Source organism: Leptonotus elevatus, chromosome 12 (assembly GCF_054856555.1).
Source record: "Leptonotus elevatus isolate MCC_2025b chromosome 12, RoL_Lele_1.0, whole genome shotgun sequence".
NCBI classification, from domain to species: Eukaryota; Metazoa; Chordata; class Actinopteri; order Syngnathiformes; family Syngnathidae; genus Leptonotus; species Leptonotus elevatus.
Window position 1 is genome coordinate 19,460,376 of NC_141250.1, and position 15,191 is coordinate 19,475,566.

A 15,191-nucleotide genomic window follows, 5' to 3' on the forward strand; every position below is an offset into this window, starting at 1 on the left:
TATATATATTAAAAAAAAAAACATTTTTTGTAGGATTTTTTTCATCGATTGATTAATAAATAATTGTTTGAAATTCTCGCAATTGTTTAATTTGAAAGGATTAGCATACTTTTGCAAAACAAAACCCGCATACTGAAAAAAATCGTATTAGGTGGTCAGTGAATGCGCCATTAAGAAATTTGTTTTTTGTTTATTAAAATGTGTATTGGGCCAATAGACACATTCAAGTTTTGGTGGTGGGCGAACTTTTGACTGAAATGTAATTTTATTTTAATGTTAAACTCAGAAGTACTGAAATTTACTGCGTTAAGCAAACACTTCATGGCTGGAAAAACGTTTTATGTATATGAATTATGGCTAATAGAATTATGATTGATGCTTTGCAAAGGAAGCACGTCATGACTGGATTTTAAACAAAAAAATGTGAAGAGTTATTTTAATAAATATTTTCTGCGGTCGGTGAACACGTGACTATTAAAATTATGTGGTCGTGAGCTCATGTCGAAATCTTTTTTTTCTTTTCTGTATCTCACGACCTGGATACATGTTTTTTATGTAGCGCTTGTGTTTAATTGACATTTGTCGTGATATACGTGCGGTCGGTGAACGCATCACCGCCATACGCTAGGTAGTCGTGACGTTTGTTGAGGTCAGTGAACGCATCACGAGCAGCGGGGCTGGGCTTGCTGCCACTTTTGCGCTTCAGCATCTTTAAAGCTGAGCAGCAGCATCTCCAACCGCACGGACGGACGGACGGACGTACGGACAGACAGCCTCCCAGCGTTGTCAGGGCGGAACCAAGCTGGAGCCGCTCGTGGCGTCGGGTCCGCACGCCGGGCAGCAGCCGCCGGAGTGGGGCGGCGCCGAGCGGCAGCCTCCGCCTTGGACCGACGAGCTGGCTGACATGTCCCGGCACATCTACGGCAGACACGGGCCGGCGGACGGAGCGCACAAGGCAGCCTTCCAGGTATACGGTAACATTTTTCATACACTATTGATGTTGTTATTAAAATGTTTATATGGGCCCTCACAATCCATGTTATCAGGTGTCACCTGCAAATACTTTTTTTTTTTTTGAAGGCGTATCTAATGAAGTGGTTTATTATTACAACTGTATCCAATGAATATACAGAAAGCTATTTTTTTTTTTCTGGGGCAAAGAAAAAGGATGCCATTAATCACTGCCTCTCGCAGACCCCCTCACTGCCACCCCAACAGTTCAGGTGCAGACCCCCCTCTCACTTCAAAGTAGGTCACTGGATAATGATGCTCACTGGCAAACACCAGAAAACCTTTACATGCTATTCATGTATAAAGGTAAAGATAATGTTCATAAGCAATACCCAAAAATGTGGAATACGTGTGGCTCTAGTTCGGAATTTTACCAAATACATTTATTTTATTTTATTTCTTCTTCTTTTTTCAATCCTGTGTAGCATTTGTTAAATAGATTGGAACTGTCGTAAAGTGCTAATAGCAAATTTCCGACTCTTTTACATTTCAGTTTAGTTTTTAGTAGCAATTATCACGATAAGTAACTTAAAGGTGAAATTTGTCAGCTTTGGTAAACATTTTTTTTTTGTTTAACTTTATTTTTGGATCCAATGTGTGTTGTTAAATGGATTGGAAATATTGTAAGATGCTAACTAGCAGGCAGCTATCGCTAACAATAAACCAAATCCATTTGTGAATTTGAACTTTAAAGTTTCGTGATTTTTAATTTGATTATCTTTTCCCCCAATTTACTTTTGTATTTATGTATTGTTTAATACATCCGAAATATCATAAGATGCTAACCAGCAACAATCACGATAAGTGACTTAAAAGTCAAATTCGTATAATTCATTTAGAGATTTCTCCAGTTATGGATTTTTTTTCCTTTCTTTTTCGATCCATTGCGTATCGTTGGATGAATAAATAGCTTGGAAAAGTCATAAGTTGCAAGCTAGCAACTATTACGTTGAGTGACTTAAAAGTGAAGTTGGTCTGATTTGATTCGAGGTTTTGCCCAATTAAGACTTTTTTTTATTTGATTTGATTTGACTATCCTTTGTATATAATTGAATAGATCAGAAATATTGTATAATGCTAAACTATACCAACTATTTCTTACAAAGGATAAAACCACTTTCAACTAAAAAGTTGAGTTGTTGCTAATTTGCTTAGCATCATGCTGTATTTTCTGAGTTTGTTTCTGTACGAAAATGTCCATTTTGCTTTGTCTTTCGTTGCGTTTCAGGTGAACGGCGCTACGTACTCCAGGAGGAGTCGACTGAAGAGATCGGACGGCAGCACCACATCCACCAGCTTCATCCTCAGACAGGTAACACGCACACTTAACTATTTACAATCCTGTCAGATTTGAAAGATAAAAATAAAAAAAAATGCCGAAAAAAAATCAAGCCGTTTTCATGTTCTTCGAATGCGCTTAAGCCCCGCCCCTTTCAACTGTCAATCAAACACCACTACTACAACCTGGAAACATGGATTCTACTTCATTTAGTTTTTTTTTTTATACCTTACACATAACTACAATTTAAAGCCACATAAATATATGCACTTAAAGCCTCAGGTGGCTGGAATGTACCCCCACCTGCGCAACGAGGCGCTCTAAAGCAGCCACGCTAGCGAATTATCTCCCCTTAAAAAAAAGGGTTTAGACGAAGCTAGCAAGCTAACTGCACATCTCAATTGCGAAACAAATCTCGGAAATTCACTTTACACGTTCGCACATCACTCAGCGTGTCTCTCTCACTTTCTCACACACACGCGCGCGCGCACGCGCCAAGAGATTACACAGCAAGTCGCTCGTCTACTTCCTTGTCCTCAGCCAATGAGAACGCTTGCCGACTGTGTGGTCGGCTTGTTTGCAGACGGGAGGCAAATTGGCTGCCTTCACTCAAGGAGAAGAGAAAATACAGTTTGTCTTGGTCTTCTGCTTGTTTTTTGTGTGCGCGTGAAGGAAATAGAATTTCCTTGTAGATGTACGACAGCTTGTACCCGCTGTATGGATTTGATAACTGGGAGACGGTGAGTCTACGATGCGTGTTAATGTCGCCTCTTGTTATGGGCCTGCTAAGCGGAGCAAGCAGCAGCGAAGCTGCTGCTTGCGGAGCAAGCAGGCACATATTACTATCCACCCAGGAAAAGTGTTTAATAATATTATTATTTTTATATCATCTTCCAGCGACTTTTCCGCAAAAATAGGGCCCGAACCGTAGATCGCACCGGGACAAAAGAGGTATCAAACGATGCGGCTCGATCTGACTCGCTGCGCTATTATTTTTATAAGAATTCCCAGTTACCATGGCGACGCTATTCCCAAAAAACTCCCAAAAAAAGTCCCATAGGAATGAATGGGAATCCGAAAGAGATCAACTCCAATCAAGCACCTTTTTCAAAGACACGCTGCGCGCGCATACGTTAACCGACCGATATGAAAATTAGCTCATTTTGTTGGAATTTTTGTCATCTTTAGCTCAGTGTCAAAAAAAATATTAAGGAATGAAAGCTCTTCCCCCTGTGCGGGTTCAAAGACAGTGAGTGTAATCGCCACTCTGATATGCAATTAAGGCTTCAGTGACGGGAACCAAAAAAATCTATTTCCAAAAGTTTCACTTCAACTCGTCACCATGGCCACAATCTTTGCTCACTAGACATCAAATTCACACATTTTGTAGCCACAAGCCTCTGCTTTCTGAAAAACTAAGTTTTATTTGGCTAAGGTGTCAATTAGTACCTTTATTTTCACTTTAAGCGAGGAGAAGTCGGACTTTGGCGCCTATCTCCTCCATGTTAATTTCGCTGTTTTTTCCCTCTTCATTTTCGATCAATCATAAGTTTTCAACCTGCTCTCATTTGGTCATTTTTCATCTGATTAAAAAACTGAGAACATGCTCGCGTTCCCCAAACCCTTGCCGTTCTAACGAGCCATTTCTGGAATCTGCATCTTCAACCGTTAAGTCGCGAGAGGCTTTTGTTTGAGGTGAGCGTAATCCTATACAAATCAATGGAGTGTTGGTGCGTGACGTCTCCTCACAACTTAAAATCAAATGTGTGTGCGTGAATGTGCATGTTTTGTAAAGGGGCAGTGAGATACTGTTAATTATGGTAGATTCCACATTTCTTGACCGATTTCAATGGTTTGAATTTTAAACTGTTCAGCTCATTGAAATGTTACTTAAAATCAAATGTGTGTGCGTGAATGTGCATGTTTCTTAAAGGGGCAGTAACATATTGTTGATTATGGTTAACTTTTACATTTCTTGAGCGATTTCAATGGTTTAAATTTTAAACTGTTCAGCTCATTGAAATGTTGGTTAAAATCAAATGTGAGTGCGTGAATGTGCATGTTTCTTAAAGGGGCAGTAATACTTTTAGTAGATTATGGTTAACTTGCACATTTCTTGAGCGATTTCAATGGTTGAAAGTTTAAACTGTTCAGCTCATTGAAAAGAGTTAGCAGGCCCATTCAAAATTTCCGCGGGAATTTTCTAGTTATAACTGCAACTTTGTTTACAAATAATACATGTGCATGTGAGAAGAAAGGCAATATTTACTACCGAAAAGGTTAAGTATTTTTTTTCCCTCAAAAAAAGTTATTAGTAAGAATAATCTTACTAAGCAAAAAGGAGCATTACAAGGGTTAAGACAAGATTTTATAAGAAAATAATACTTTTCATGAGTCATACTAGTGCAAGTAACGAACAAAGTAGTCAATATTAAAACATGTAATTATTACAAGAGCAGTTTTTAAAATAATGCAACAATTATTTATTTGCTAATGAAACATAATTTTAGGAGAAATAAAAAAAAAAGTACAAAATAAAGTTGTGATTTGTACAGTTATTTTATAACATTGCAAAGAAAAAAACAATATTTTAGTAGAAAAAAAATAAATTACTGAATTTTTTTTAAAATTTTCACCTGAATGGGTTTTAATATTCCTTTTTATAAAAGATTGTTGTATGAAATACTGTAATGCAATTCACAACGCATAAAAAGTCGCCGTGGTAAGTGTGCTTGCTATTTTTAGAGCAAGCTGGTTAGCGTATAGCGACGGTCGCTAACAGACGCCATCCTACAAGAATGCTTTTAACCTTTAAACCCCTGCGCGGTGGGCCCTCAGACATAACAGGAAGCTGAGATAAACTTCAAGTGTCGTGCTACGCTAACCACTATAATGCTATCAAGCCAGATTATATGAAGCCATGTGTGTGCGTTGGATGAAAGTTATGTCAAAGATGTTCTTGACAAAAATTGTGCTCAATAAAAGTTTCGGCAAATGACAATTGTTGCTGGATGAAAATTGTACCGAATGAAAATTGCTCGTTCTCATTAGCGCATTAGCATCTGCGTCACATTTCAGCTTCCTGACGACTGTCAGGTGCACATCCTTCCCTGACATGATGGCTGGCGGTTGTCATGACGACGGGATGTTTGAAGGTGGATGAAGCGTGCCGGCGATGGCCGCTGTTATGTTTACACGCTTTGATTACGCCACATGAAAGTGCGACGTCATGAAATAAACATCAGCTCGCCGGCTCGGCTTCCCTCTTCTTCTTCTTCTTCATTGGTTCTTCTTCTTCTTCTTTGGTTTCGCAGGGTTCTGCCGACTCGTACACGAGCCGACCGTCCGACTCGGACGTTTCCCTGGAGGAGGACAAGGAGGGCGGCAGGCAGGAGCGCGAGCAGCAAGCGCAGATCCAGCTGGAGAGGGCCAAGGTCCGTTTCCGTACACCGGTGCCTCCTTATCTGAACTTATCTTGCGAGTTTCTTGGAAATGTTGTGATGTGCGGCGCAGTGCAAAGCGGTGGCGTTCGCTGTGAGGACAAACGTCAGCTACTGCGGAGCTGTGGACCCGGACGTCCCCGTTGGAGGCACCGCCGTCTCCTTTGACACCAAGGACTTTCTCCACATCAAAGAGGTCCCTTTTTTTTCCAATAATTAGGCTCAAAGATGTCCATCATAAAATGCCGTCACTTTCTGTAGGCGTAAAAAGCAGGATGGAAGAGGACTGATATTCAAAAACAAAACACAACAAAAACTAGGCTGTGCTTGAAATACCTGTTTTCAATTTTCTTTCAAATTTACACAGTGGCAAATGTAATACGGTGTCGCCATCTAGTGGCCGACAGTGGGATTACACCCAAAATAAATAGGCAGAACTAAATGCTGGCCAATTAATTCTAGCTTTTTAAACCAAGTTTTATCATGTGTTTTGTGTCCCCTTTCAAATAAATCTCAATAAAAGTGCATAGTTCCAGGAATTAAGTTTTAGATTCAAAAGTCAATTTATAAAAAAAAAAAAGTTAGATGTTTACTCAACATCGATTTAAAAAGTGTATATTTTCAAAGGAAAAAAAGTTGTATCGTTTTGTTTGTGCACATGCAGAAGTACAACAACGAGTGGTGGATCGGTCGGCTGGTGAAAGAAGGATGCGACGTGGGCTTCGTTCCGAGTCCTCTCAAGCTGGAAAACATTCGCCTGCAGCACGACAACAAGCGAGGACGCTTCCACGGGTCCGTCACGCCTCCGTCCTTTTTCTTATCATCATCATTTTGATTATTATTCATGTTCTTTTGTCACTTTTGTTCCAGTGGTCAAAACAAGCCCAGCGGGAACTCGTCGTCCAGTTTGGGGGACATCATGTCAGGAACCTTCAAGAGTACGCCGAGCAGCGCAGGTCGGTTAAAACTGGTTTTCTCCTGTTCTGATCTGGTGTTAACTGGTTTGATCTAGCATTAGCTGGTTGTGCCCGGTCTGGTCCTACATAATCTGATCTGGTTTGTTTTGTTTTATGTGCGCTTTCCTCTTCCGGACTTTCTTGCCATCGACAGGAAAGCAGAAACAAAAACTGGTGAGTAGGACATTTTTTATTTTTTAGAGGTCATTTAAAAAAAGAAAGACTTTTAGATAGACTTTTGTCACAAAATAAATCACTTTGGTGCAATAATACAACTTTTTGTGCCATTTTGTGACAGTACCGTATATCGCATTTTGAGGGCAAAGTTATAATAATTTTGTGATCAATGATGTCATCTTACGTCCACAAATTTTTATGGTCAAATATGCCACATAGTGTTTCAGGGGCAAAATCCAAACTTTATGTCCCTTTTTGTGTGCAAATATTGCCCTTTTGTGTTTCAGGTAAAATATTTGTACAAAATGAAAACTTTTTGTGATCAATGTCAATTTTGTTTACAAATACTGCACTTAGTGCACAAATCGTGTACATTTGTGGTCAAATAGGCCATTTTGTGTTTTGGGCTCAAAGTATAACATTTTATGTCAAATGCTGACTTTTTATGATCAACGATGTCACTTTTGGTGCACAAATATTGCACTTTTGTGCACAAACGCCTCCTGTTTAGGCCGAGCATGTGCCCCCGTATGAGGTGGTCCCGTCCATGAGGCCGGTGGTCCTGGTGGGCCCGTCACTTAAAGGCTACGAGGTAGGACTATGGACTTTGACTCTGTCGTGATCGTTAATATTTATAATCGTCATCATGATGGGAGGGGGGGGGGGGGGGGGGGGGTTAGTGAGTCGGTTGTCATGGCGTCCCGATCCTTGTCCCATTTGCTGCCGTCGTCATGGAAACAGCCGTCTGTGTAAAAGTGTGTTCCCTAAAAAAGCAAAAAGAGAATACAGAAAACGTTTGGACGATACATAAAACATTACATTTACGTAAGCCCGTGTGAAACTTCACACGCCCGTTACTGAACCTTACACGCTCACACGCGCCTCCCGTCTCTGCAGGTGACCGACATGATGCAGAAGGCGCTGTTCGACTTCCTGAAGCACAGGTTCGACGGCAGGTGAGGCCCCCCCCGCGCGCACGTGCGTGTCTTTGAGGTCACGTGACGGGCGGCGTCTTGCGTTGGCAGGGTGTCCATCACCAGGGTGACGGCCGACATATCGTTGGCCAAGAGGTCAGTACTAAACAACCCCAGTAAGCGCGCCATCATTGAGAGGTCCAACACCCGCTCCAGCATTGGTAACGCCCTCACTCAATGATGTGCATGTGTCTTTGTTTCCTTTTGGGTGTGTCGGGAGTTTTCTTCATGTGTCTTGGATGTACCTTGGACGTGTCCTGCACTTGTCTTTCATGTGTTTTCGAGATTCTCACTGAGGTGCCGTTGATGTGGGTGTTTCTTTATGGTGTCAGATGTGTCTTTGCTGTGTCTTTGAGGGAGCTTTCTTTCATAGGACTTGGAAGTGGACTTGTATTATATTTAATGTCTTTGCTGTTACTACTGTGGGTGTCTTTGATGTGGTTGGTTGTGTCTCGGATTCATGTTTGATTCACCGTTGAGTTGTCGGTGACGTGTCTTTGAGGTGCATTGGCTCAGTCTGTGTTTTGATGATTTTGATCTGTCTTTGATTCCTCTTTGACACGTGTAGGTGTTTTGATGTGACATGGATGTGTCTATGATGTCTTTGATGGGTCTTTTGGAGTTTCGATATGATTTTATTTTATTTTTTTTTGATTCTCTGTGTTGTCTTACATTTATCTATCATGGCTTAGACGTAGGTGTCTTTGATGTGTCTTTGAAGTGTATATTGTTTGGGAGTGTCTTAGCGGTGTCTTGGTTGTTTATTTGATGTGCCTTAGTGATTGTTCTTATTTCTTGGATGAATTTTACGCATTTAATGTGTCTTGGGTGTTTTATATATCTGTCCTTATTGTCTGTGAGGCATCCTAATTTCTTTGATACATCTTGGGTGTCTCGCAGTGGCCTTGCGTTTGTCTGAGTTGTCGCGACTGTGTCCGATGGATGTCTTTGGCGTGCATTTAAAGTGTCCTTCCTGTATCTTGGATTGTCTGGGGTGTCTTGAATATGTCTCAGCAATGCCGTTTATGTGTCTTTTTGGTGTTTGGATGTGTCTTTGAGATGTCTTGGGCAAGTTTGAGGTCTTTGATTTGTCTTTCGTGTGCTCCTCCAAGTTGTCTTTGATGTGTCTTTGATGTGCCATTAATGCCGGCGTAGCCGAGGTACAGAGCGAGATCGAGCGCATCTTCGAGCTGGCCCGCTCGCTGCAGCTGGTGGTGCTGGACGCCGACACCGTCAACCACCCGGCGCAGCTGGTCAAGACCTCGTTGGCGCCCATCCTGGTCCACGTCAAGGTGTCCTCGCCCAAGGTGAGCACAGGCAGATGAATGGTGGTCCGCGGGAAAGGGGCTACGCATGCTGATTGTGGTTTTCCTTCAGGTCCTCCAGCGTCTGATCAAATCTCGGGGCAAATCTCAAAGCAAGCACTTGAACGTGCAGCTGGTGGCGGCTGATAAACTTTCCCAGTGTCCGTCTGTAGGTACCCACATTTTTGGACGTCATTTTACCGCCACTTGTGCTCATCCCTTCCCCCACGACAGGAGATGTTTGACATCATCCTGGACGAGAACCAGCTGGAAGACGCCTGCGAGCACCTGGCCGACTACCTGGAGGCGTACTGGCGAGCCACGCACGCCCCCTCCCTCAATACCACGCCGGGTCGCAACCTGAGCTCCGCCGCACTTTCGCCGTATCCCGCCGCCGTTCAGGTCGAGCTCGCCCACAAGTTACTATTTTACCAGAAAATAACATCAAGATTTTATGAAAATCAAATGACGTCAAAAGATGACAAAACTTCCTTCTTGTTTTCATCCAAACAGGCCCAACGCAAGCGCAACATCAGCCCCAATGCCACGTCGCCCGTGGAGCGTCACAGCCTGATGCCGGCTGACCAGAACCTGCAGAACGAGCGGGCCAGGACGAGTCGCCGCCGGTTGTCGTCGGGTTCCCAACGCAGCCGCGACCACTCGCCTCTGGTGGAGGAGGACCCCTACCTCCAAGACCCCTACCAGGACTCTTACCAGCCTCACCGCAGGCTCTGAAGCACCTTCAGGGAGCAAGTGATAGACTGTGTAATGATAGTGATGATGATGAAGATATGTGGTTCTAGAGATACTATTTATTTTGTTAGCAATATAATGAAGAACGTGTTTTTTTTTTCTTCAAATCTACAAACACAGAAAGGTGATGTTGTTGGAGTGTTTTTACGGGGAAATACAGTAAACTTAGTTGGACGAGCACTAAGTTGTAGGAATTATTATAATATTCATGAACAGTGGTAGCTTGACTTAAATCACTCGTGCGTCACATCAACTTTCCACATTGAAATAAATGGAAATGTCATTAATTCGTTCCAGGTTTCAACCACCTCAAAAATATGTAACATTGTTTTTTTAATAGGAAAAATAGCACTCTGCAGTGTATTACTTTCTAAAAACATGCAGTGATATCATCATTAAATAGATTATAAAGAATGAAGCAGTTTGTGCATCATGCTTTGATTCAATGGACATTGTGTGCGTCCTTCTGGTGTGTGCACCTTGCCCACAAGGGGGCAGTATAATAAAGACATGACAGTGGACGCCTGCTATTTGCGAAGAATATGGATGGCCGGCCTGCAAATATGATATTGATGAAAAATGGCATATAATTGACCAATTAAAAAAAAAAAAATTACATCTCAATAAATACTAAAAGAAAAATAGCGGCGCCACAAAAAAAAAAAAAAAATTCTTTATATATCTATATGTGGTGTGGTGGCAATATGCTATGTTAGAAGACTAAATTCAGTTCGGTTATTTATAATTTTTTTATTATGAATTAGATTTGTACGCCAAAATGACTGACGAGTCACTCGCGCGTGGTTACAATGCAACTCTTACCACTGCGCATGCGCACTGAGTTGCCATCAAGCCAGCAACTCGGCTCTCCTCTCAGCTGACATTTGCGCTAGCAAGTTAGCCACCGCGCCGCACTAGCTCGCCGCAACGCCGCTCCCTTTCCCTCAAGTTCCTCCACTTTTCACTTTAATTCCGCTCGCTACGTTACCGACAGAGGTGCGGGGGCGGCTTGCGAACAATCTTGTATGGCGTTAAATCGGACATGGCGCTTGCGTTTAGACGCGTTAACAACCCCGTAGCGCTAATTAGCAACTAGGCTAGCTCGCTGGGGGAACTTCCGAGTTTTGCGAGGCGCTTCAAGCTTTTCCAGCCATGGGAATACTTTTCACCAAGTTATGGAGGCTTTTTAACCACCAAGGTAAGAAGAATGACGGCGTTTAAAGACGAGTCGAGAGCTAAGAGACGGTGATGCTAACTAACAGGCCTGAGCTAACACACGTTCACACACCTATGACAGCGTACATCACATAATGGCAAGGCAATGTAATAGGAGTGGACATTTAAAACGAAATGTACTCTTTTTTTCTTTTCTTTTTTTTGTATTGTATAGTATTGATGAGTGTACCTAATGAAGTGGCCTGCCGGCAGGTTATCAATTCATGATTTTTGCTGTCGTTGCTCGTTAGTAAACCTCTACCAGCTGATCATTTATTACTGAATGTTTAATTTTGTTCGTATTTATTTTTGTTTGTTTGTATTCTTGCAAAGCATGAATTAACACATTTTTAAAACATGACTTTTTTAAATCTAATTTTTTTTTTTTGAAGAAATTGTAACTGCACTTATATTTGTGTATTTCATGAGAAGAAATATGCATAATTGCGAAAATACCTTTAAAAAGTAACGCATTTTAGTTTTTCCTATTTTGCTGGCATTAAAAGAAATGGATGAATGGAAAAAGTAATAGATCAGTTTGCAGTGTATATATATATATATATATATATATAATGCAAAATTCGTTTAAGAGGAAAAAAAGTAAATAGTGCTAGGATAGAGTCAAAGTATAACACTAATTTTGTATGATTTTAAAGAAACGTATGCGTAGGGATGAACGATATTGGGTACTCGTGAATAATCTACCAATATTTCAGGCAAAACAAATTTAAAAATAAATCTTGACCTCGAATAAGCATTGTCTTGTCATTGTCTTAATTGAAGTGTTATGTATGGTAAGTACTAGTGGTAGCAGTGAGTACTCAAAAGTGAAACTTTGTACCGGTATCGGTCTGACAAAAGATTTATCGCGCATCACTAATTACAAGAAAAAAGTCTGAACATGTTATGATACCGTGAAAATGTACGACGCAGAACTCATGAATCGGGGCTCGATTCAGCGTTTTCTGCCAAGCCTGCAATCAGTGTCATCAATTGTCTTCCAGAGCACAAAGTCATCATTGTTGGCCTGGACAACGCGGGCAAGACCACCATTCTTTACCAGTTGTGAGTATTTTTTACTTTGTTTAGTATGAATTGCACTTTGATGGGGATGATGAAAATTTCTTCTTCTTATTATTATTATTATTATGATGTTGTTGTCATAGCTCCATGAACGAGGTGGTGCACACGTCGCCGACCATAGGTAGCAACGTGGAGGAGATTGTGGTGAACAACACGCACTTCCTCATGTGGGACATCGGCGGGCAGGAGTCGCTGAGGTCCTCGTGGAACACCTACTACACTAACACAGAGGTAGCAACTCGGGTTTTTTTTAGCCAATCACAAGACGAGAAACCACCTTTGGTGGGATATTAAGTCGTACATAATTCAGCTCAATGTCCGACTATAATATTGATACTGACGAGGACTTGGTCGATGTCAGATTTTTAGATGTCCGCAGTTGGACTGCTTTTTATATAGCATTTCACTTACACCGAATATCGGTACTAAGCCTGTCCCTAAAAGATACACAAAAAAAAAGAAGGAAATCATGCACTTGCATTAGGCAATAGTAAACACGAAGAGATCCTTCCATTTTGTGTGAATTTCCCTTCTGGGGTTAAATGTTTCAATCTTAATTTGTGTGTCCACCAGATGGTGCTATTTCCCCCCATTCAAAGCATGCAGCAACATTTCACACCCTTTTCCTGTCAAGGTGCTTTGCTTTTTGCCATTGAAGGTTCTTAATGATTTATACGCAACACGGGTTAAATACCCCAAACACATTTGTCCACCAGATGGCACTATTTGCCCCTATTCGAAGCACGCAGCGATCCTTAACATCCTTTTCCTCGGATGGCTTGGTACTGAATTGATTCTATTTGTGTGTGCGTGTGTCGCTCTTGGTTACAAATAACAGCCTGGTTTGAAAAAAAAAAAAAATGCTTCAAATCCCCCAAAATATGAATTGTTGATGTATCTTTCATGAAAAGCGAATGTGTGTTTTGTGTTGCAGTTTGTGATCGTGGTGGTGGACAGCACCGACCGGGAAAGAATCTCGGTAACCAAAGAGGAGCTCTACAGGATGCTGGCACACGAAGTAGGAGACGATCCGAAAACGTTCTAATACGATGCGTCGGGTTTGATTAATTGATGTGTGCGGTGCAGGACCTGAGGAAGGCGGGACTCCTGGTGTTCGCCAACAAGCAGGACGTGAAGGGCTGCCTGTCGGTGGCCGACATCTCGCACAGCCTGCAGCTCACTGCCGTCAAAGACCACCAGTGGCACATCCAGGCCTGCTGCGCACTCACCGGCGAAGGGTGAGCGACGCGCCAGCTGCAACGTGACGTTTGGCTGGCGCGACTATTAGTGCCCATTTTATTGCGGAATTTGCCTTCAAACTCAAAATGGTCAAGTCACCTTTGCGTTTGTTGTTTTCTCCTCCAGCTTGTGTCAAGGTCTGGAGTGGATGATGTCACGGTTACGTGTCAGATGATGGCCTCTGAACCTTCATCCGGCCTCGCACCAGGACTCGGATTGCGATGAGGTGGCTTGGCTTGAGCCTTTTTTCCCCACCAAGCAATTTTGAGGACCTTCTTTTTGTCTTGTGTGATAATTTATTGGACTGAGGACTTTATTTAAAGTGCACGCATTTCCCTCTCAACAAGATGGAGGTCCTCTCCTGCAGCCCTCCGCGGCCTTGAGCAGTATTCCCGGACCAGCGACGATGCGTCCAGTCCAGTATTGTTTTTAACACGGTGCCTGTAGCAACATGGACGCTCGGTGTGATGATGTGGTTGATGGGGGTGGGACTGGGGGGGGGGGGTAATCACACGACACGCCCCCTGGAGATAAAACCAGTCAATTAAATGTTTTTATCTGTTGATCTCAAGTGCGTCTACTGAGGTTTTCTTTAATGATGATGTCATCATAACTCACATTTGAAACATTTTCAAGTGTCCGACTTTCATTAGTGACAGGATTTCGCCAAAACAAGTTGGACATGAAAAGCTGGAGCGCTTGACGAGGTCCCAGCCAACATGCTAACCTCAACGTTTGTCTATTATTTTGAATGTATTTATTGACTTCTTTCAATAAATTACTATACGTGTAGATATGGATGTTATAAATAGGATGTTGAAATTACATATTTACGAAGATAATACAGCACTATATGAAAGTAGATTTGAATACAGTATTGTCAGGCCAAATCTTGGCCACCTCACGATGCAGGAAATGAGAATGTTGCTAACATTACGATCACACGCGTCGTATTTGCGGTAAAATAGTTGCTAGAGGGAACAGTCGCTAAATATAGCAAAGACACATTAAGTTGGCAAGACATCGCACAGAATTCGTAGCTCTTGCTAGCGACCTCGCTTGCACCACACGCGTGCAAATAAGCACAACTTTCAAAATAAAAGCACTCTATTACATTTTACTTTGACTTCATGGTCACTGTGAGGGCCGATTGTGGCCCCTGGGCCATGTTTTGCCCAAGTATGCCCCAAAATGAGTCTATTGGCTCAGAGTTGGAAGGGCACTTTCATTTACAAAGCAACCAAAAATCAGGCTACAGGTTCCAGAGAAATGGATTAAAAAGCCTTTTTGAGTTATATCAGGTCCAAAAATGCCTTCATTATTTGTCAACATTCTTCCTCGACTTGTTTGGTCTGCTACTTGCTCACGCCATTTATTATTATTCTTTTTTTTAGAAAATTCCACAAAGTTGGCGGCCACTTGTCATGTTGCTGCGTTGATGTGAACTGCGAGAGTTGTGGCAGGCAACCCGCGAGTAAACTTAATGTTTTGAAGGAGTTTGTAAAACTTGAAGTCAACACATTCCACAAGGTCATAGCGAGCCCAGCGAATCAAATGCTCCCCCTACAGGCAGACACGTATCACTGCAACGCCCCTGACTCGATTGTTCCTTTTGGTTGTGTGCGTCAGCGCAAAGGTCACTTTTCAGGTGCCAGCTCCCTCGGGCCGAGCCGCCTGTCGCGATTAGTTCACCACCCCGGGAGAGACGTCAGCCTCTCCTCCAGGAGGATGAGCAGCGCGTTGCTACGGAAACCCAGCCC

At 42.3% G+C, this 15,191-nt stretch overlaps 2 protein-coding genes across 3 annotated transcripts; both read left to right on the forward strand.

The window, feature by feature from the left end:
* The first annotated feature begins 649 nt into the window (after positions 1-649).
* cacnb4a (calcium channel, voltage-dependent, beta 4a subunit) lies at positions 650-10,282 on the forward strand. Of its 2 annotated transcripts, XM_086091030.1 has the most exons (14): positions 650-967; positions 2,240-2,323; positions 5,605-5,724; positions 5,804-5,926; positions 6,395-6,522; positions 6,601-6,686; positions 6,841-6,860; positions 7,375-7,455; positions 7,761-7,819; positions 7,889-7,998; positions 8,993-9,144; positions 9,215-9,310; positions 9,376-9,543; positions 9,655-10,282. In XM_086091030.1, exons 1-14 carry the CDS (start codon positions 905-907, stop codon positions 9,874-9,876), a joined length of 1,512 nt encoding a protein of 503 aa, XP_085947156.1. In that variant the 5' UTR covers positions 650-904; the 3' UTR covers positions 9,877-10,282. The 2 variants fall into 2 exon arrangements, with proteins under 2 accessions (XP_085947156.1, XP_085947157.1); XM_086091031.1 differs by lacking the exons at positions 650-967; positions 2,240-2,323 and adding an exon at positions 2,868-3,030.
* Positions 10,283-10,718: 436 nt separating this feature from the next.
* arl5a (ADP-ribosylation factor-like 5A) lies at positions 10,719-13,921 on the forward strand. The gene is made up of 6 exons (XM_086091032.1): positions 10,719-11,092; positions 12,114-12,174; positions 12,276-12,423; positions 13,127-13,210; positions 13,279-13,430; positions 13,558-13,921. Exons 1-6 carry the CDS (start codon positions 11,047-11,049, stop codon positions 13,604-13,606), a joined length of 540 nt encoding a protein of 179 aa, XP_085947158.1. The 5' UTR covers positions 10,719-11,046; the 3' UTR covers positions 13,607-13,921.
* The last annotated feature ends 1,270 nt before the right edge of the window (positions 13,922-15,191 follow it).

What these genes read in the sequence shown, in the direction of transcription:
- cacnb4a (XM_086091030.1), top strand. Translation starts at nt 905, where the DNA reads ATGTCCCGGCACATCTACGGCAGACACGGGCCGGCGGACGGAGCGCAC. An exon ending in CCAGCTTCATCCTCAGACAG is followed by an intron (nt 2,324 to 5,604) that starts GTAACACGCACA and finishes TTGGTTTCGCAG; the next exon opens with GGTTCTGCCGACTCGTACAC. An exon ending in AACTTTCCCAGTGTCCGTCT is followed by an intron (nt 9,311 to 9,375) that starts GTAGGTACCCAC and finishes CCCCCACGACAG; the next exon opens with GAGATGTTTGACATCATCCT.
- arl5a (XM_086091032.1), top strand. Translation starts at nt 11,047, where the DNA reads ATGGGAATACTTTTCACCAAGTTATGGAGGCTTTTTAACCACCAAG. An exon ending in ACAGGATGCTGGCACACGAA is followed by an intron (nt 13,211 to 13,278) that starts GTAGGAGACGAT and finishes TGTGCGGTGCAG; the next exon opens with GACCTGAGGAAGGCGGGACT. An exon ending in TGCGCACTCACCGGCGAAGG is followed by an intron (nt 13,431 to 13,557) that starts GTGAGCGACGCG and finishes TTTCTCCTCCAG; the next exon opens with CTTGTGTCAAGGTCTGGAGT.